The sequence below is a fragment of the Artibeus jamaicensis genome, unplaced genomic scaffold (assembly GCF_021234435.1).
Source record: "Artibeus jamaicensis isolate MK-2021 breed Jamaican fruit bat unplaced genomic scaffold, CSHL_Jam_final scaffold_847, whole genome shotgun sequence".
In the NCBI taxonomy this organism is placed as follows: Eukaryota; Metazoa; Chordata; class Mammalia; order Chiroptera; family Phyllostomidae; genus Artibeus; species Artibeus jamaicensis.
The window spans coordinates 2913162-2935233 of NW_026522057.1; the positions used below are offsets into that span (position 1 = coordinate 2913162).

The 22072-nt window shown below is 46.2% G+C and overlaps 2 protein-coding genes across 3 annotated transcripts in view; one reads left to right on the top strand and one right to left on the bottom strand.

Moving 5' to 3' along the window:
• CFAP57 (cilia and flagella associated protein 57) overlaps positions 1–9611 on the bottom strand; it is a 57922-nt gene extending 48311 nt beyond the window's left edge. Inside the window, exons 1-4 of the mRNA XM_037149662.2 lie at positions 9455–9611; positions 5825–6141; positions 4082–4368; positions 1869–2076 (exon numbers count right to left, since the gene is read on the bottom strand). Of these exons, the coding sequence (XP_037005557.2) occupies positions 1869–2076; positions 4082–4368; positions 5825–6141; positions 9455–9611 (969 nt within the window). The remainder of the gene's footprint in view (positions 1–1868; positions 2077–4081; positions 4369–5824; positions 6142–9454) is intronic.
• A 380-nt stretch (positions 9612–9991) lies between these two features.
• Positions 9992–17455, top strand: EBNA1BP2 (EBNA1 binding protein 2). 2 transcript variants are annotated; one of them, XM_037149675.2, is made up of 10 exons: positions 9992–10071; positions 10163–10250; positions 10333–10416; positions 10653–10822; positions 11405–11528; positions 12645–12734; positions 14611–14686; positions 14901–14994; positions 16604–16766; positions 16926–17455. In XM_037149675.2, exons 2-10 carry the CDS (start codon positions 10185–10187, stop codon positions 16974–16976), a joined length of 918 nt encoding a protein of 305 aa, XP_037005570.2. In that variant the 5' UTR covers positions 9992–10071; positions 10163–10184; the 3' UTR covers positions 16977–17455. The 2 variants fall into 2 exon arrangements, with proteins under 2 accessions (XP_037005570.2, XP_037005571.2); XM_037149676.2 differs by having other exon boundaries at positions 9994–10250.
• Positions 17456–22072: the final 4617 nt, after the last annotated feature.

The following is a 22072-nucleotide window of genomic DNA, read 5'->3' on the forward strand; positions in this document are numbered from 1 at the left end:
ATACTTTGAACTCCCAGCTCCTGGACCAGCATGGCTCCGGGCTCCACCTCAGAGGTAGAGAAGGGAGGGCTTGAGTTGCCTCTGTTTCTGTGGGTTTTCTATTCACCTTTAAGTGATTAGTGGTTGAATACTAAGACAATGGCCTACATAAAGATGATCAATCTGCACATGTCAAGTTGAGATCTTCTCTGAAAATGAGCGCTTTCACACAAGTCTAATTCCCACTCATTCCCAGTCTTGGGGTTTTTTTGGATGTGTTGAAACCCATTCAGGTGCCTGCCTGCCCCAAGCATACCAGTGTGCACTTCAGGGCACACTGTCAGGGGAAGGTGACAGCCCTTCTCCCACAGGGGGTGGGTGACAGGGCAGAGAAGAGGGAAGGGGGTCACACAGCTCCTGCCAGCTGTCTCTGAGAGGGCCCGTAGATCCCAAGTAGACATTATAAAATTTGATCTCCTTTTCCCTGCTATCGTTTTTCTTCCATTAACCACGGAACTTCTTGAAAGGCTGGCCTGCACAAACTGTCTCCACTTCTTTATCACACACTCAGTTCTTACTTCCTTATCATTGACAAATGAATTTTCCTTCCACTGCATCATTTACTGAAACTGTCCTCATGAGCATCAGAAACTTCCTTAGCACCAAAGCCAGACACTGTGCTCATCCTCATCTTCCTGACTCTTCCAGAGCCTGCAGCAGCGATGGCAGCACGTCCTCCCTGGGCCCAGGACACGGGGCTCTCGTGCTTCCTTTCCTGTGCCTGGAGCTCTGTCTTGCTATTTACCCCCTTATGCCTTCTTCACGTAGTCAACTCCTCCTGCTCCACAGGACAAGGAAGGCTCTGGGAACCTGTCCCTGACCTGCCCTGGGCTGGGTGGCCACTAACATTCCCTCAATGAGCCTGTAGCACCCGACAGCTCCCCCTGCTGTACATTCATCCCGCTGTGTAAAGCAGAATGGGAGCCACGGACTGGGGACTCGTCTGTTGTCCAGCTGCTGTCTCCCATAAAACCTGAAGACACAGAGGTTTTGCTAGATTCAGCTGTCATCTAAGTCACTCACCCAATAAGCAGTAGAGTCAAGTTTAACTCATTCAGTATGTTTTTAACCGCTTCATGTCCAATGGCCCTGAACGGCCTCCACTGTCTCTCGTAGGCTGGGTACTGTTCTTAAGTATATGCTTCTCCACTCAAACAGGTTGTCTGCTGAATTACATACACACTCCTCAGATTGGCATTTGGGATCTTTCACCTGCCCTAGCTGCCATCTTCTCCCTTCACGTGACTTTATTCCTTCTCTACTGGGGCACGGGGGCTATCCCGAATGTACCACCTGCTCCCTGACAGTGAGTGGTGTCTTTGCTTAATTGTTCCTTCCATCTGGAATTCCTAATCTGTTTCTTTCTGTCAGATGTTACCCATCCTCTAAGACCTCTCCTCAGAGATGACATCAAATACCCAGAAGCCTCTCTGGTTCTTCCCCAACTAGACACGCTCTCTCTCCAAGGCAGTGCGCATCATTTATTCCATACACATTTACCAAATGCTCACTGTCTGTGGGGTAGTATGCTGGAAGTTAAATATGAACATGTATCACAATCATACGATTTTTATGGGAACACTAAGCTTCTAAGAGAAAATAGAACTTGCCGAAGGTCTTTCCCAGGATTCAGATCTAGATCTGCCCAATTCTGAACTCCAGCTCCATTCAATCCATCCTAAAAACTCCCTCAGGACAAACGGCTCGAATCCTCATTTCCACTCAGCCCGACAGCCCCTCTGGTCCCCGTCAAACTCCTGGTCGGTGCTCTGCTGCCAGACAGCAAGTGTCTGCAGGACCCCAGCTCTGCCTCTTCCTCCCCTCCTTACCCGGATTTCCCTGGCCTCATGGTAAACATCCTTGTCTTCCATCTTCTCAAACAGCAGAACTCTTCCCGGCCCAGCAGAACAAGCAAATCCCTTCGAATAGGCTGCAATGGCAAACACCTGGGGCATGGCCAGCTGACTGTGGCTAGTGGTTACCATGACCTGTTCATAGGAAGGGACTGGGGAGCTGAGTGGTGGAAAGTCGATCAAGCTAGAAAGAGAAAATTGCATGTAAAGTTTACCGACACAATCCCCAGGAGATGAATTCTGCCGGGGGGTGAGAAAGCAGGGCTGTCTCTGGGTGTGGGAGAAGCCGCCCAGGGCAAGCGCCTTTCCCAGAGCCGGCTGCTGCCCTTTGCCCTGGGAATGCGACCCAAACTCCAAAGGAAGCCTGGAAGGTTGCGCATTTATTTGGTGGTCTCACAATCCTGTGTGGTCACTGCTATTATCATTGGTCTTGTTGTTATTATGATTACATTATCCTCATTTGGGTGTTTAGTAAAAAAGGGGCTCAAGGAATTGAGTTTCCTAAAACCACATGATTAGTAAGTGGAAGAGCTAAGATTTGAATCAAGGTGTCCATTTCCTCCCTCCCTCCCCTGCCTCTGCCCCCTCGTTTATTCATTCACTCATATAATAGTATTTATTGGCATTATACCGTGTTAACAACGCTGTGAGACAATGGTAAATGAGACTGATACAGTTCCAGCCTTCAGGAGGTTACAGTCTAGGACAGTTACAGAGAAGGTGCGCGTACCAGAGATGAGCAGAGGCTGAGCCGAAGAACAAGCAACCTTGTGTCAGGTATCGTGCATGTGACCGTGGAAGTGGGGTGTACTGGGGGGGGCAGGTGAACTACACGTGACCAAGTCCAGAGGCAAGAGCGTGCATGAGGCTTGCGTGGTTGGTGGAGGCCACAGCCAATGCCCTCTATGTAAAGGGTCAGAGTAGCAGTGACGTGTGGGTCAAGTTCAGGACTGTGGGCTTTATTCTTAAAGCCCTGGACCCAGTGAAGGATTGTGAACCCAGCAAAGTGGAGGGCATTAGGAAGCTCTTCATCCAATCACAACAGAAAACGAGATGTCATTGGCATGGGGGATGGTGACAATGGCGAAGTTACTGAGGAAGAAGGATCTGTAGTACGCTACTGCGGCCAGGGCTCAGGCTCTGGAGTCAGGCGGGTCTGGGTTTGATTCCTGACCCTACTACTGGACAGTGCTGTGACCCTGGATGAGCCAGTTCACCTCTTTGAACCTCAGCTTCCTTGTCTATAAAGCAGGCATGATAATAATATGTATTCTACAACATAAGACTCAAATGAGGATACTTATGAAGTGCTCAAGGAGGTGGGCCGGGTGGAGGAAGGTGAAGGGGAAAGAGTGGGACAACTGTCATAGCATAAATGATAAAATATTAAAATAAAAATAAAATTTTAAAAATGTAGCTAGCAACTAGAAAGAAACTTTTTATTGGCTAGCTGCTTTGAAAAAAAAGACTAATTTCTCTAAATCTTGTATTTCAAAAGTCTTCTACAAATTTCTTTTAAATAACACTCTTAAGACACTTAGATCTATGCATCTCATCTACTTAATTTATGATGTGAATAATAAAAAATTAAAAACCTTAAAAAAAATACAGTGCTTAAGGCAGCGCCCAGGACTTACAATGGTGCAGGCTGGTGTGTGTGTGAGCTGGATGTGGTGGAGGTAGAAGTGACAGCTCCCTCCTAAGCCCCCACCCGAGCCCGTGCTCTTCTGTCGGGTTTGCCGATGACACGTCCTCGTGCTTCTCTGCTGGTCTGTGGCCTCCTACTGAGCCGTAATGTCCCGGAGGATCTGTTTCCCCAGAGCCTAGCAAGACGCCGTGCACATTGCAAGCACTTGCTGGGCATTTATTTAATTGATTCAGTAAATTAGGCAGCCATTAGAAAAGAAATTTTTGGAAATCTGTAGCTTTGAGGACTAGTCATATTAAAATGTTTATAAAATGAGGTTAGGTATGAAAATAAAAAGAACTGCCTCTAGGCTATGGTCCTAATGGTCAAATTTGTGCTTGACGACAGATGGACACCAGAAAGGAAGAGGGAAGACAAAGAGTTGATTTTTAAAGTAGAGAGGAGAGGAGTGATTTTAAAAGAATGCTGGTTTCGGTGTAACGATGTTAGTATGATGAGTATGTTTTCACAAGAGCCCTGGCCCAGGGGCTGCCGCCATTACCTATCTGATTCCTGGAGCACCTCCAGATTCTTTGTCTCGCTGATGGACTCCTGGACCATGATACTTGTCTCCCAGCGCAGGTCTCCAGATTCAAAGAGGAAGAGCCTGCCTGTATCAGTGCCGACGACAATCTTGTCATCAGACACCCAGGTGTGGGCTAGGTAGTTCTGGGGTTCTCCCCTCTGAAAGTTGGTGTGCTTCAGGGTTCCCTCTGCAAAACGGAGAAGCTTAAACATCCCATTTCCAGTGACGCAAACCTGTGTGTTATCGTGAGGACTGAAGCTCACCTATAAAATGTTAAAAAATAAAAGACAAAGATTTATAACACTAATCTTGATGGAGTTGTTTCTCATTTTGCTAATTAATATTTATTTCAGGTAGCTCAGAGTATTCTTGAAATATCATTAACTCATATAATTTTGATATTATGTTTGATAAGAGCACAGACCTATACTCATTATACTTGTGGGGCCAGTTGTTTTAAACCAGGGAACATACAAAAGCCATTTTACAAAGGCCAAAAACCAAAATGAGCAGCTCTTGACAATGGCCAGACACTGTGCCAACAAAACAGAATGAAAGCTCTGGGGGAGACACAGAAGCGTGAGGATCTCGCAGGTGAACGTGCCCTGTCTGGGGGGAAGGAACTAAGTCCCTGTCCAGGGACTGCTATGTGGTCTCCTACCCGCTGAGCTTTATCTGCACCCACAATCCAATGCACAATAACAGGCAGTCGACCTGCCACCCCCACTAGATGGTGAGCAGCCTGAGGGGCTGTGGCTTTTTCATCTCTGCACTCCCAGTGCTGGGTTCCTAGTGGACGTCCAACAAGTGAGCACTGACTCTATTGGAGCGGAGAAGCTGTCTGCTCTGAATGGGGATGTTGCTGCACAGGCTTCACCGTGGCCCAGAGGAAATGACCTTCTGGCTCTACCTGAATTTGAGACAACCAAGCTTTCTGATGGCTAATTTCACCTTCCAAGCTCTCTGTGACTAGGGAGGAAACACATCGGATAAATGACGTGAGTGCCCTGGCCCTGACATGCCGGGTTATACACTGGCCTCTGGTGAGAAGAACTGAGTCTACGCCTGGGACACTGAAACAGCCAGGATCTCAGAACATGAACAGAACTGAGTTCCCCAAAACTTGTAAAGCTGAGTTCTAGATCCTGGACTGTGTTGACTTCACCAAGATAAAACTCCTTGGGACCCGTGGCCTAAGCAGGGACATGCTTTCAAACAGGTGGCCTTCATTGTGCCTTCACACTACAATAGAAAACTCTGCTCCCCACATACTTGCAGTTTCATTGAAAGCTTTTTAAGATCTACCACTTCATATTACATCCCTGAAATCTTCCCACTGCCTAGCGATGCTGCTGGAAAGGGGCCGGAACCAGAAAGACAGAGCGAATTTGATCATTTCACCCCTGGGTCCGACCTGTGACTGGAAAGCAGTTCTGGGCCAGAGTAGAGAAGACAGGAACTGAAGCCAGGGCCTCCTGATCTGCTCTTCACTACCTCTGGGATTTCAGGTGAGTGACAACCTCCTGGGGCCTCAGTTCCCTCATCCGTATAATGGGGATAATAATTATGCATACCATATATGGTTTCTGTGAGACTGAGTTTAAAAATGTAAGTTAAGAAATTAGCACTCCTCCTGCTAGATACAAAGCACTCAATAAAAGACTGCTCGTATTCTTTTATTTTTATAGTTCACATGATACTTTTTATGCTGGAAGGTACCTGGTAGACACTGTTGTTCTGAGAGTCAGTTCTGACAATGGCCATTACTTTCTGTTTTTCCCACAGCCAATAGACAAGGTTGGACTCTGGAGGTGATGTTTGAGTCAACAGGTATTTGGAGTCCGGAGAAAAAGCCATGCAAGTAAACTTTTGAACTGGGAAGTCAAAATTATTAAGGACTTTGCGCTTCCGGCAAGGGATGGATGACAGTTCATAAATGGTGATGGCAGGTTTTTCTTGCACTATCTCGGACATAGCGAGGTATCGCCGATTAGGGCTGATGGACAAGGCCAACATGGCTTGACTCTTGTCTGAGCCTGCAAACAGGTGAAAGGAAATAATGAGGGTTGATCACCAAGACTCAACCGGGACCAGGCACGGTGGTAGGCTCTGCTGATGTAACAGGGGCCACGCGCAGAGACAGGTCATTGTCAACCGGGTGAAGCTCCTTGGTACAACTATGCCTGAGGTGTGATGAAAATGACTAGGATGGGCACCTCCCTGAGGCCAAGGTGGGAGGGGGACCGATTCTTGAAGGAGGACAAAGTGGGACAGGGAGGAGAATGGGGCAGGTGGCAGGAAGAGCAAAGGTGAGGGTGTGAGAAAGTAGGATGTTGCTGCAGCATTGCATGTGAGCCAGGGGAGGCCACGGATAGGTCTAGAGGGGTGGAACAGGGTCAGATCACACAGGCCTTTATGTCCTGCATGTGCAGCACTCAATACTCTTCCTCTGCTTTCAAGGCTGCGATGCTAAGTACTGGATTCCTCAGCCTCCCTTCAGTTAGGTGATCTATGTGACATTCTGGCCAGGAGATAGATGCAGAAGTTGGCTGGACTGGCTTTCTGGTAAAGCCTTTGCTTTCCTGAAAACCAGGGATAGATGCATTCTATCCTCTTTTCCCTGGAACAGAGAGGTGATGCCTCGAGATATGGCAATAATCTTACGACAATGAGGTAACAAGCATGAGAGTGAAAGCTATGGTCCTCTACCTAGCAGTGCCCAAAGCAAAGGTTAAAGTGCAAATACTCTACATGTAAAATGCAATCAAGGCCATGTTATGATTTTCGTGGGCTCTGGGTACTACTGCTTTCAGGAGCCCCTTCCTCCATTGAAGAATGTTTAAAAGTATATTTTGTGATTGCACTGGTATAAAGAAAAATATATCCAGGATGTATTTGTTATGACACATTTATTATTTTTTTCCTGATTTTATTTATTTATTTTTTAGACTTTATTTATTTATTTATTTTTAGAGAGAATGGAAGGGAGGGAGAAAGAGAGGAAGAGAAACATCAATGTGTGGTTGACTTTCATACACCCCCTGTACTGGGGACCTGGCCCACAACCCAGGCATGTGCCTTGACTGGGAATCAAACCCACAACCCTTTGGTTTGCAGGTTGGTATGCAATTCCCTGAGACACACCAGCCAGGGCTGATTTTAAAATAAGTTAAAATTAAAACATTTCCTTGGGTCCCCAAATATATCACAGGCCCTAGGCTCTATGTCTTCTGTGCTTTGTGGGTAGTCCTCTGTCTCAGTTAACAGCAACACCAACCTTTTGGCTAATCAGGCTAAACACCTTGTTGCTTCTTTTTCTCTTCCACCAGGTATCTGAGAAAATCTGACCCCTCCACTCTCAAAATGTATCCAGGATTTGATCTCTTCTCACCATCTCCATCACCTACAACCTGCTCCTTGACACCGTTTTTGCTCATCTGGATTATAGCAATAGTTTCTCAACTGGTCTCCTGCATCCTCCCTTGCCACTCCTTAAATCGATTCTCTATACAGTTAACAAAATGAACCTGATGAAACAGAAGTCAGATCATATTATTCTCTGTGCTTAGAATCCTCCCATGACTTCTCATTTCATGCAAAGTGAGAGCCGATGACCTACAAAGCCCGATGTGGTATTGATCCCATCACTTCCTTGCCTTACCTCTCACTCCCTATTCCTCCATTTACTCCATTCCAGCCACACTGGCTTCCTTGCTATTCCCCTAACACACTGAGCACCCTCCTAACTCAGAGCCTCAAAGGTGAAAGACAAAAGTATAAAGCATAATAGATATAGGAGAATATATTAATAATCTTGGGTTAGGAAACAATTCCTGAACAAGATACAAAAAGGAAAAGGTTGGTGAGCTTCATTAAAACCAAGAATTTCTATCCATCAAAATACCATAAGGAGGGAGAAAACACAAGCCCCAAACTGGGAGAAGTCATTGCAATACATATATTTGACAAAGTATTGGTAAACAGAATATAGAAAGAATGCTCATAAATCGGTAAGAAAATTACCCCCCAAATCCCTTAGAAAAATGGGTAAAAGACATGAATAAGGCATTTCAATGAAGACTAAATAGGAACAGCCCATAAACATGTGAAAAAATCATCCTCATTAGTAATAAAGAAATGCACACTAAAACCAGTAACATACACTTCCTCAATCACTAGATTAGTAAAAAATTAAGAAGCTGGACAAATGTTTGCAAGATTTTGGGGAATGGCAAGTCCTGAGCACCCCTGGTGGAGGTACAGAACGGTACTACTGTACCAGTTTTAGCTCTGGCTGTGTGCCTTGGAGGACCCCTGTGCAAAGGGACAAGCATACATGAATGCAAAAATTTTATACTGGCATGGTTTGTAATAGCAAAAAAAAAATGTTGTGTCCCAAAAGTCCATTAACACTAGAATTTATAGACACATTTGAGGCATTAGATTCATAGCTTGGAACACTGAGTAGCAATAAAATAAACTCAAGATGCACAATTTCAGAAGCAAGATGCTGTACAAAAGAAGCAAGTCAAACTACATATACTATGATTCCATTTATATAAAGTTAATAAACAGCAAAAACAAAACTTAATGGGGTTAGAAGTACGAGGTTTATTCAGAAAATGTCCAGCCATCATTAAGGTCCCAAGGTGCCTACTCTGAAGGGGACTTAAGTGCCACTGTCCTATGTACAATGTTTCTTGTATCTTTTTCAATAAATGTCTCTATTTTTCATACCACGTGGCTGGATACTTTCTGGACAGACCTCACAAATGGTAAAACTACATGCAACAAAGAGTGGAAAATGGGAATGTGATTAAGTTGTGGAAATCAAGCACATCATCAACAGGACCAGTGTGAACAAAAACAGATGTAACATTACACATATGATTATTTGTGACTTGGGATAAAATCTCCAGTGTCTTCATCACACATGCATTCAGAAGGTGCTGGAATGAGGGTAGTGTACTATGGAAAGCTGTCAGACAACTCAAAAAGTGGGCCTGGTATGACGAAAACGATATTGAGGAAGCATGAAGAGAGGCTCTTTAAAGCAAATTTTCATTAAATCACTGTGAAAAAAGTACTTTTAAAAATGTTTATTTTTTAACCAAATTTATCGAGGTCACATTGGTTCACAAAACCATGCAGGTATTAAGTGTATGACTCAGTAAAACACCATCTGCACATTTTTACCTGTAATGCAAGCAGCCATGCATTTCTTCTACATTTAGAGAACTATGCGTTTATTCAGGTTGGCCAAAACACTTCCCTTTCAATCATCGTGTTGGAATTATGAGGTTATATTTGCCACAAAAGGTTAATGTGTCAGGATGGAAAGGGTTTTACCTGGAATGAATTTTTGCCACTTCTGATCTATATTGTATTTCACACAGTAATTTCCTGAAGGAAATATAATAATCTGTTCATCGAAGAAGCAGATATTGTTGGTCACGTGGGATCGAAGACCAAAAGCATGCTGCGAGAGTGCAACCACGGTCGACATCGTCCCTGGCCGAAGAGTTAGTTCTGTGAAAACCGAGCGCCGCCCGTGAGCTCCAGTGCTCCGCCCCGCTCCGCCCGGAACACGCCCCTGACTCCGCCCCCAGGCTTCCTCCTCGCACTCCCCCTCCTCCAATGCCCCTCACTCTCACACTGGGCTAGTCTCCTGGTTCTCCCCTTTGCTTTGCACCCTTGCGGCTTCCTGCTCCTCCGGATGACTCCAGGGTACCCCCTCTCACCTTTGGCTTCTCCTCTCCGAGTCACCAGACGACACGTGTATTCAGGGGGAGTGTTCGTACGAATCCCAAGCGACTGGGGCACTTTCAGACGCTGTAGCGGTTCCTATAGCAACAGAAAACCGGAAGCTTGGGTCGGAGGCCGGAAGCGGAAGTCCGAGCAAGAAATACTGCAGCGGCAGTGGGTTGGTGGCGTCGGAGTGGTGCGCTTCCACGTGGAGCATCGTGGTGAGGGTCGGGGACTAAAAGCAGGCGGCAGCGGGGAGAGGCGCCCTTTTCCAGCCGCGCGGGCCTCAGCCTACTCTGCTTCCTCGGTTAGTGTTGGATGTGTGCGCTGCAAGATGGACAATGCCCTGCTCTCAGGCTCGGACTCGGATTCTGAAGATTCTTTCGTCACTGACAAGGAGGTAGGTGTCAGCCGAGTTGGTGGGGCTGGGCGCGGGAGGCCGCCTTACTCCCCTAGTACTGACAGCCGATTGTGCCCTGCAGTTGCAGGATGCGTTTTCTCGAGGGCTCCTGAAGCCAGGCCTTAATGCTGTGCTGGAGGCTCCGAAAAAAGCGGTGAACGACGTGGTGAGCTTGGGTGCCAGGTCGGAGGATACTCGGACGTGAGATGAGCACTTGGAACAGTTGTGCTTGGGTGGCTGAGTTCTTGTTGAAGGAAGGACGCAACACGCGCATTGTCAAGAGGGTCCATTACCTGTTGCGGTATTGGGGGTTAGCACTTTGTCGGTTGGCCTAGCACCCTGGGCTTGGGAGAAACATATTAAGGCTTCCCTTCTTAGGAGCTCAGTGTCTGAATTTCCTAGAATGGCCTGAAGCAGTGTTTGACAGAATTCAAGCGGGATCTGGAATGGGTTGAAAGGCTTGATGTCACCCTCGGTCCGGTGCCAGAAGTCAGTGGACCTCAGTCAACACCTCAGAACAAGGATCAGAAAGCTGTCGATCCAGAAGATGACTTCCAGCGGGAAATGAGCTTGTATGTTTTCAAATGTGGGAGGAGTTGTGGGTCCCTGTGCTACCGTGGGGGTCAGGGCAAGTGGCGGCCGGGGGACTGGGGTGGGGGGAGTGGAATAATGAACCCGTACTCCTCAGAAGATATAAGAAGCTTGGGAGCTGGGAGGAAAGCTTCTCTTGACCCAAAAGAGCTAGTGTGTGTGTGTGTGTGTGTGTGTGTGCGCGCGCGCGCAATTATTAGAACAAAAATTTTCTTACAGAAGGTTCTTATGTGGACTTAGTGACTACAGACCGTGTAACAATTCATAATTGGCATTAGTTTATAAGTTGATAGTTACTTTTAGAATGGTCATTCTCTTAAACTAATTCATTTTCAGTAATACTCCTGCCCCCCTCCTTTTAAAAGAATGTACAGTTAAATTGCTTCCAGAAACCAAGTTAATGAGATTTTAATAACTACAGATTTTGTTTGTGTGTGTGTTCTTGCTGATGAGGGTCAGATGTTGAGGGTCCTTCTGACCTTGGATAACTCCTGAGAGGCAGTGAGAAGGAATGTAAGGCCTCCCCCACTTAGCTTATTTCACACTTGGTGTTGTATCCTCAGCTACCGGCAGGCCCAGGCTGCAGTGCTTGCAGTATTACCCCGCCTCCATCAGCTCAAAGTCCCTACTAAGCGGCCCACTGATTATTTTGCAGAGATGGCCAAGTCCGATCAGCAGATGCAGAAGGTAAGAAAAAGGGAAGGTTTTGTTTTTTGTTCTTGTTTTTTTTCCCCCCAGAAAGTTGAGCCTTTGTACTTTTAAGTATATTTAAGTATATTTAAATATACCTATATTTAAGTATATAGGCTAATCACCTATAATGTTTAAAAAAATACTAAGCCTAATAGTAGGGAACCAGTTTCTCAGAGGACAATTATTATTTCTATTGTCTACTTCAGACTCATGCCAATCACCACCAATTAGGTAAATATAAGGATGACTTTTTCCTGATTTAAACAATTGAAGGGAGGAAAAGCAGTGGAAGAAGTGTGGTCCTAAGGTAAAGATGGCCCTGTGCATTTCCTAGCTGGCATGAGCAAGGCACGATGTGTAGAAAAAACACAGACCTCGTCCTGCTGTTGCCAGGGGCAGTGCTACAACTTGCAGACAATTCACTTTCTCTGAGCTTCAGTTGTCTGTAAAATGAGGGATCCATACACAGCTCAGATGTAGTATAATTTAGAGTTAGGTAGAACTTGGTCCTTATTTGACTTTGGGAGGAAGAGAATTGCCAAAATCTCATCCTAGATATTTCGAAATAGCTCCCTTGGGTCTCAAACTGGATGATAGGGAGCTCTTATCTTGGTGGTACTTAGGGAAGCTAGTCTCTGCATTCACACTGACAACTGCTCTTTCTTTAACTGAAATGTGTGTGTTTGATGGAAAAGGCTAGGTGCCTGATATCTGTTGGAGTTTTAGTGCATATCTGGTGTGTTGGAGAAGGGAATTGGGGCTGCATGCAAGTTTAACCTCAGTCTGCAGACAGTAGGTATGGGCAGAAGTTTATTTCTCTTGGCAAAACTGCAAGCAGCAGTTTTATATAATGGAGCAAATGGCACACTAGGATTGGGAAGGCTGCTTTCAATTCCTAGCTTCACTGCTGATATGTCTTGACAAAGTGCTCAGTCTTTGGGTCGCATTGCCCTCATGGGTAAAACTAGGGTCTTGGAGCAGATGCTTTACAGGGTTCCTTTGAGCTCCGTAGTTTGCAGAGCAGAAATATCTGTTTCCTGCTGTAGTGCACCCAAAGCAGTGGTCATCCCAGGTTCAAATAATGTGAGCTGACAACATTTTGTGTTTTAGATTCGACAGAAGCTGCAGGCAAAACAGGCCGCCATGGAGAAATCGGAAAAGGCTAAGCAACTTCGAGCACTTAGGAAATACGGAAAGAAGGTGAGGAGGAGGGGTGGGGGCTGTGGAAAGAGGCCCAGTGTGTTTGCCGGGCCCGGTTTCTGAGGTCTGATGTGGTTCTGCGCCCCAGGTGTGTCCGACCGTGTGTTTGCTCTCCTGTAGTGGGGTCTGTGCTCATATTCGTAGGTGCCCTCCTTCCTCCACACCAGTGTGTTACCAGGAGTGGTGTGGAATCTGTAGGCAAGTTCTTTACCTCTCCAGCTTGCACTTCTCTGTTTTTAAACCTTTAATTTTTTTTCATGTTTTTTTAAGATTTTATTTATTTTTGAGAGAGGAAGGGAAGAAGAAAGAGAGGGAAAGAAACACTGATGTTCGAGCAGTCAGTTGCCTCAGTCATGCCCCCAACCAGGGACCTGGCCCACAACCCAGTGTCCTGACTGGGAACCGAACCGGCAATCATTTGATTTGCAGGCCAACACATAACCCAGTGAGCCACACCAACCAGGGCTCCAGTTTGCACTTCTGTGCAGTGAAGAGGTGGGGGTCCAGATCAGTGGTTTCCAAACCTGACACAGCAGAATCGCCTGGGGAAATTTTTCAAAACAGATTGCTGGGCTTTAGTGTCTCTGGGACTCCGAGTATGTTTTCTTCCCTTCCCCTCAAAGCTCCTCCAAGGATTCCACTGTGTACCCTGGTTTGAGAATCACTCGCCCTGGCGATTTAAAGTCCTTGGAGGAATCATATTGATTGTCATTCAGTCAAAGAAAAATGTCACCCGTGAGTTTGAATGAACTATGACCATCTGAGTTCTAATGTAAAACCACAGCAGGCATACCATGGACTGTTTTTTGGTTTTTCTTCTTTATTTCACGATCCCTTAAGAAAGAGGATGACAGGAACTAAAGTTAGGGTTGTGGGAAGAAATGTGTGTGAGGAGGCTCAGCACAGCTGTTAACAGTTTGCTCATATTTTGGACATAAACACAGTGAGCTGGGGTGTGAGCTGCTGTCCTCATTTGGGGTCATTTCACTGATGGACCCTTCGTGGAGTAAGAGTAGATTAACATCCTGTCCTCTGGGGACGGGCCGCTGTGGATTTATTGGATTGATCTGGTGGTCAGTGGCTGAGATGAGCTCAAAAACATGGGCAGTCGGTTTAACATAAATGATCAAAAGCAAAGAAAAATTCGGTCAGGCCAGTTAGCTCACTTTTTCTAATTTGAGGAAATCTTAGGGCACTGCTTCTGGACTGGGGTGATTTTGCTTCCTGGGGGTCATGTGGCAGCGTCGGAGGCATTTTTTATTGCACATCTGGGTGGGGAGCGTGCAGCTGGACCCAGTGGATAGAGGACGGAGGCTGCTAACCATCCTGCAGTGCCCCGCATAGGCCACCCAGCCCGAACGGAGAGTTTTACCCTGTCCGGACTGTAGCAGTGCTGGGTTGAGAAACCCACCGTAGGGTCATCTCCTTTGTCCTTACTTTTCTGATTTTGGGGGACATTGCTTTTTTCCATTGGCAGTTTCATGACTAGTAACAATAGGTTAGTATTTAGTTAGCCCAGGTCCAGTTAATGGGGAGAAAACTGGGTGTGGACTGAAACGTGGTTTGCTACAGTTTTGCAGGCAGGGTTGTGTAGTGGGGGAAGGGTGCAGACTGCCTGCCTGTGAATCTCAGCTCTGCACTTCCCTGCTGTGTGACTGGAGCGAGTTACTTCACCTTTCTGTGCTTCAGGGTCAGGGACGTTAAGAATTTCTGGGAAGCTGAACTGAGAATGCACTTAGATCCGTAGCGTAGTTTTGGTATGCAGTAAATATTCTGTGGCAGTGGTGGCATTATCGCAGCCTTGATACTGGGAGAATATATACCCAGTTCAGTGATGGCGTGGAATGGCAGTAACAGTCCTATGTCTGTGTCCCAGGTGCAAACAGAGGTTCTTCAGAAGAGGCAGCGGGAGAAAGCACACATGATGCATGCCATTAAGAAGTATCAGAAAGGTCGGTATATCTCTCTCTGCTAAAGATACAGGGAGCGGGGTCCCTGCGGATTCTGTCACCTGCTGCTCCGGAGCCTTGATTGATTTGGAACTATTGGGAAGGGTGTGGGGAGCAAGATACAACTCTTCGAATCAATTCAGTAAGCAATGATCTTTTGAAGTTTAAGCACTTCTTAAAATGCAGTGGCACTAATGGAAATACTGCTTCATCCCAGGCTTCTCAGACAAACTGGACTTCCTTGACGGTGATCAGAAACCCGTGGCACGAGGCTCGAAAGAAGGCGCTAAAGGCCAGCCGACGCGGAAGGGGTAGGGAGTGTGGGTTTGCTTGGTGGTGTGTGCTGGGCAGCAGTTCACGGTAAGGCAGGGGCCTCCCGAAGGAACAGCCTCAAGGTTCAGAGAGCGTCACTGCTGCCTGTGGCTGAGACTTACTGGGCTGTGTGATGGTCCTTCAGCCCTGTCAGTCTTTGAGGATGAAAGTGAGCTGCTCTAAGGATTGGCCCAGTCCCGTGAATGTTCAGGCAAACTTGACCCCCCGTCTCACAGTGGGGTGGTTAAGAGCACGGTCGACGGTTCAGATCCAGACTCTGCCACTCATTGGGAAGGTAGCTTTGAGGAAGTTACTTTACCTTTTGAAATGTCGATTTCCTCATCTGTGAATGTGAGAAAATTATGTGTGCCTCCTAGTGTTATAAATATCAAAAGGGATCACGTTGGATATTATTATTCTTTCTAGTTCACCGTTAGGCATTCCTGGACACCAGGCTGTGGGTAGCGATCATTTCTGTGGGATGTAGTGCATGCTCTGATGAGGTGTTTAGGGGTCGTGTGGAGGCATGCGGGAGAGATACTCCACCTGGCCTGGGGATGGCTTCCTGGAGGACGGTCCCCCCTGAGCTTAGTCTGAAGGATGAATAAGAATTAACCCGGAGAAGAGGAGAGACGCAGGTTTGGGGAATGGGGGAGGACACAAATGAGCAACAGTTTAGGGACAGGAACAGCAGGTTCGTATGGGAACAGCAAGCATCTGGTGTCCCTGGGAAAACGGAGACTTGAGCGGAGACGCCACTGGAGGAGGCCCTGCGCCGAGTTGCAGAGATGGTGTCTGTCTGCCTCGGGGAGCAGCTCGGGCTTTATCCATGGGCAGCGGGGAGACTCCGATGGGCTTTACTCAGAATAATTACTGTGCAGGTCATATTTGTGTTTTTTAAAAAAATTAGTGTGAACGATAGACTTGAGGGGCAGGGAAGTTAATTAGGGGACTAATAAAGACCAGGTGACCAGTGGTAATGACCTGAGTGTGGTTGTGGGGGTGGAGAAGAGAAAATAGGTGGAAGGAATATTCAAGAGGTCAGCTAGCAGGACTTGGGCATAAGGAAGAATCGAGACTGACTCCCAGGTTTTACTCACCTTTGGTTTTAGTCGGTGTCTGGGCGAATGGGAAGTGCCACTGGCCTCTTTAGGGCGTATGTGCAGGAGGCGAAACCACGCCTGGAAGGGGGCGGCATGCGATTTTGGAAGGCTGAATTTGAGATTCATGCGGGATGACCAGCTTTAAGATTTTTTACATTTGAATGTTAACTGCGGGTCTGTATCCCCGAGAGGCACAGACACAACTGAGGATGGTTTAGCAAGATTTAGTGAAAATAGAAAGCTTTTTGAATTTAGTCGGTGAGCCACAAAATGTATGTGGATCCTTTCCTGGTCCTTGCTTTGCTTGTTTTCCTGCTCTGGTGGTTAAACCTGTGAACAGGCGAGCTTGCCTGGGGAGTTTGCTTGGTAGGAGTGTGGGGCCAAGGATGAGATTCTGGGTAGCAGTGCTGTCTTCTTACAGACAGAATACTGAGGGTGTTGCGGGCCATAAGATGGATCAGGATTTGCAGGGCCGAGGGTGACCTGTAAAACCACTTTTTCCCAGTCCCAATGCCAAACGTCGCTATAAAAACCAGAAGTTTGGTTTCGGTGGTAAGAAGAAAGGCTCCAAGTGGAACACTCGGGAAAGCTATGATGATGTGTCCAGCTTCCGGGCCAGGAAAGCTCATGGCAAGGGCCTCGCCAGGCCTGGAAAGAAAGGACCAAATGTAAGTGAGCGTGGGGACCAGCTGAGAGGCTGCGCCTGCCTCCTCTCCCCACCCACACCCACCCCTTCCCTTCCCTTCCCTTCCCTGTGCATCCTGGCTGAGGGGGGCACAGAAGGCCAAGCTGCTGTGTGACCACATGTGGCATTTCTTTCTCTGTAGAAAAGACCTGGAAAAAGGACGAGAGAGAAAATGAAGAGCAGAACACGCTAAGCAGCATCTCCCAGAAAAAGGACGAAGACTTGGGATTTCACAATACATTGGATCCCTTATGTTGGTTTCTTTTTGTAAAAAATATTTTCACTAAATTAAAAAATGTTGAAACATATACCCTTCGATGAAAACTCAGGACTAAAAGATTTAGAAGTTACTTTTACATGTTAACTGATAATTCTATTTATTGATAATAATTTAGACATTGAGTCCAAATTGTTATCCTTTTATGATAGATGAAGATTTAATGCCCCCATTCCTCTCCCTCATCCTCCCATATAGTTATCTCATTACTTTAAATAAATCAATAATCAGTGTTTATATCATTAATATCCTTTAAACAGCCATCGTTGGAGAGCTAGATGAAATGTGATGTTTACTTTGTGGCACAGTTTTTGTTTTTTTCTTGGGTTGTTGCCTTACATTTTTCTGAGAGCCCAGTTTTCCTTCCATGTCATTATATTTCCTTAGATGTTTCATTGTTTTATCCATCTTCCTAATTTCCCCGCTGTAACCTAGGTCTGTCACACTAGTGTCCCCTTGTCCCTTTACTAGACCTTCCAGGTTGTATCTGCTGTTTCCCGGAGCCCATATTTTCACGTTTACCCCGTGCCTCCCCTTGCTCTGCACCATTGTCTGGTATCTTCCTGGGAAAAGGAACATGGGAGGCGAATTTCTTGTCTCTGCGTCACTTGACTTGCCTTTAATTTGGCCGGATTCCGAGGGGGCTGAGCCATGCCGCTTTGTCTTGGGGCCTCCTGTGTGGCCACTGGGGAACCTGTGCCATTGTAACCCTCGACTTGCCTCCGGAAGCTTTTCTTGTGCCCGACATCTGAACGCCATGAGGCCAGGCCTCGGTGTGCACTTCTTTTTGTTCTTTGCTTAGGGCATTTGGATGGGTGGGAGGGCCTCAGTTCCGGTAGGGTTTGTGTTGGGAAGCTTCCCCTGTCTTCTTCGTTCTCGTTCTGCAGTTTCTGTCAGGGAAATAAATACTGAACCTCTCCTGGTGATCTTGGTTTGTATTCATAGCAAGCTCTACTTGGTGGGAAGATTTCTTTCATTTTTTCTAATCATTTTATTGAATACTTATTTTAGTGTACATTTTTCATTTTATACCCGAGAGTTTTTTGTGTTCCGACTGATCCTTTCTCACATCATTTTACTTCTGCTCTATAGATGCAGTCTCCAATCCTATCCACATAAATTACAGTTTGGTTTGTAAAAGGTTTCTTTTGTTCTCTTCATTCTGTTACCTCGGGATTCCCCACACCCTTTTCTGTGTGTTTGGGTTTCCATTTTTCATGTTGAGTTTCTAGTACAAAAAGATTGAATTTAGTTTCTGAAAACTAATTTCACATAAAATTCTGAGCCAAGAGGTCATATTTTGAGAAGAATTAGTAACTTTGAATTATGTTTGGAATATATTGAGTTGTAAGGCAGGAGGGTACAGGTTAACTACATTTTATAAAGGTAAGAATAAAAGTAAGCAGTCTGTGCTGTGTACATTTTCAGCCCTCAAAGTGAATCGGTGAGGGCACTCTTCACCCTTATGTTCTTTATTTTCTTTTTTTTTAAGATTTTGTTTATTTTTAGAGAGGAAGGGAGGGAGAAAGAGGCAATGTGCACCTCAATGTGCAAGAGATACATCGATCACTTGGCTCTTGCATGTCCCCAAGTGGGAACTGGCCTGCAACCCAGGCATGTGCCCTGACTGGGAATCGAACCACCAACCTTTCCACTTGCAGGCTGGCACCCAATCCACTGAGCCACACCAGCCAGGACTATACTTCCTGTTCTTTAAAATGCCATTTCTTGCATTGCAAGGAAGCAGCCTAGCAGTTTCCAGGACCCAGGACAGGCTGTTCTTGCTTTGCTCAGTTCCAAAATGTGTGGGTTTCAGTTATCAAGTGCAATTAAGTAACAGCAGTTTCTCAACACTGTTCCAACTTCAATGGTCAGAGTATTGTTAAGTGTGCGTGCTAGCAGAAAGGAGAAACCTTTCTATTAGCCTTTCAGTCCCCAATCACTGCAGGAGTTACAGAGGCATAGATTTCAAGGTCTAGGTGATGGTCCCTGCACATAGTGACCTGTGGAATTGTCGCTGTGCCTCCATTACCCAGCAATGAACCTGCATGGCACTTTACAAAAGTAGATAATTGAGGGAACTGATGAAGATGAAAGCACAGTGAAGAAATGAAAAGTGATGAGGCCAGAAGCAAAATTCGAAAAGCATACACATGGAATTGAAGTCACAGCCGAGGTGGGTGTGGTGAGAGCTGTCATCCTGGAGAGCAGATGTGCAGCCAGAGACCTTAATGGACACGAAGAGGAAAGTGATGGGGAGGATGAACACGTCCGGAAATAATGGCACTGGCAAAAGTAACCGCACAGAAGGGGTCCTTGGAGATATTTTGTTACATTGAAAGTAGAAATGATTAAGTGCAGAAGTGATTTCAAATTTAAAAACAAGATTATCTGCAGAGGCGTAGAAATAGTGCCTGCTCCGTGTCATGATAACAGAAAAAAGAAGGCAAAGTCTGTTTTGTTTTGTTTTATAGGAAACACTTGATTCTCAATGTTTTGGCTTAAATTATGGTCTACTAAGTAAATAATAGTGTTTTTCATTTTCTAGAGCATTTCACAGTAAGATGTTTTACTAGTTTGACAAAAGTTTTAAAATTCATTGTCATGAATATATTTGGAAGAGAGCAGGAGAAGTGGACTAGCTGAATCGGACAGAGGCAACTCTGATCTAGTGTGAATTACAGATTAGCTTCCAGAGTCTTCGTCAGCACAGTGTTGTCTGCTGCGAGAGTGGTCATGGCCTCTCCCCCTTGTTTAGAGCAGCCACCTCCCCCTGCTTGCACCTCCTTCCCAACATCACTGTTACTTTGTCCATCAAGTCATCTGAAGAGGTACCTGTGTGTAGTCTTCAGTTGACACAGTAGTGCAGCACCGGGAAATGACCTCTTGCTGCAACTATGCAAAGTGATCTTGATACACTTTGACAGAGTTTAAACGTGGGGGCGTGGTGCCTAGAGCTTCCATGCCCTCTTTGGACACGTCCATGCCCTCTTTGGACACGCCGCCTGGAAGGTCTCCAAACCCTGCAGTTAGAAAGGTTTGTGGAGGCTTCTTCATGCAGACATGGTTGAATAAATCATGGCCAAGGATGAGAAAGTCTTCACCCCTGTCCTCTCCCTAGAGGTGGGTGGCAGGGCTGAAAGTCCCAAGGTTGTAATCAAGGCTTGGTCCTACTGGTGAGCGGCCCCCATTTGGGATCTATCTAGTGGCTGCCAAGAGTCACCTCATCACCTCATTACAGCAAAAGACTATCACGTAGGAATTGCTGGGGATTTAGGGGCTCTGGGCTAGGGACTGGAGAAAGCAAGTATCTTCGGATGACACTAATGAGCAGCCAGAGGGGAAATAAAGCAGGGCTCCTGCCCAATGCAATCTAATGAAGAAGTTAAAACAACAGGAGGCTGGAAGCAAAAGGGAGACACATCTCACAACCCAGCAGTCCTGACCCTAGTCCAATAAGATTGCCAAGTGTTCTGAGAATCAGAAGCAAAAGTACGATAGTGCAGGAGGAGGGGAGCCCTTGAAAGCCTGTGGATTCATTCCCAAGGTCTAGAGGGCGGGACTAGGGGGAACCTAGAAACCGAGTAAAGTATATAACCCCCGAACCCCAAAGGTTGAGGCACTCAGATTAGCTGGGTGCCCATTTGTAGTCATGTGCTCAAGTGTATAGAACAAACCTAACAACTTTATTTCCCCATACACAGGGCACGCAGACTAGCCGGGTGCCTGCTTGCAGCTTCGTGCTGAAGAGTATTTCATAAATAAACTTGCAATCTGAGTTCCACTCTATGGGTTTGCCTCTCGCCTGAATTCTCTTGTGAGCAAGATGAGAACGGAGGAGGGGCAGCCCTCCCGACTCAGGCAAATACCTTCGTCTGATACCACATCACCTCCTGGTCTTTGACCACAGACCCTCACTCAGAGCAGCGATTTTCTACTGGTGCGCTGCACGACTTAAAACATGCAAAATCGGGCTGTTTAGTCAGGGACACCGACTCTTTTCCCTTAGATGGTCAAATAAAAAAATGACAACAGCCAACACAACAATAGCCATCCAGTGTGAATGAATCAAAATTGTACCTATTTTTTTTTGTCTGGTTGGCAAAAAAAAAAAGGGGTTTGGTGTGCCACACAATTTTAGTGTATACTTAGTTGATATGCGCTGTGAGATGAAAAGGGATGAAAAATCACTGCCTTATAGCAAAAGGATTATTGGCACATTCCTAGACTCCCACACAGTCATTAATAATTAGTCTAATCCATCATCTATTGTATGAAAATGTCTCCCGGGGGAGGCCACGCAGGTTTGCGGGCTTTCACCAGACACTCAGGTCCCCAAAGCAGGAGTGATTTCAGCAGTGCACGGCTTCAGCCTTTCAGACGCGACTGGCAGCCAAGTGGAGGAGATGCACAGGGCGGTGGGGGCGGGAGGGGCCGCGGAGCTGCCCTGCCTTCCCTACTGCGCCACCTCCCAACTCCTCCACGTGTTCCCAGACTGCGCGTTCCCTGGCTTTTTTTTTTTTAGGATTTTATTTATTTTTAATAAGGGAGGGGAAAGAGAAGGAAAGAAACTTTGATCTGTTCCTCTCATACCCACTGTAAATGGCAACCAAATCCAAAACCCAGGCATGTGCCCTGACCAGGACTCAACCACCAACCTTTCATTTTGCCAGACGACAACCCAACCAACTGAACCACACTGGTCAGGCCCCCAGCTCTTTTTCCTTTTTTTCATATAGAAGTTTCTCCAGTCTCTAGTGTTTTGTTTTGTTTCTTACATGAGCTTTTAGTCCCCTTACACATTCCCACCCCAGCTCTTTTTAAAAGGACTTTTAAAAGGATCTATGTGGGAGGTTTTCTCTCGAGAGCTGTTTTATTCTCCCAGAGAGGATTCCACCAGCTTCAAACCCAGGGTAAAAATGCATTACAGCTGTGGGCTAGGGATTCAACCTCTCCTTCCCAGATTTTCAGTTTTCAGCCTCATACCTTTGTTGCTACCCTGTGCTTTACTG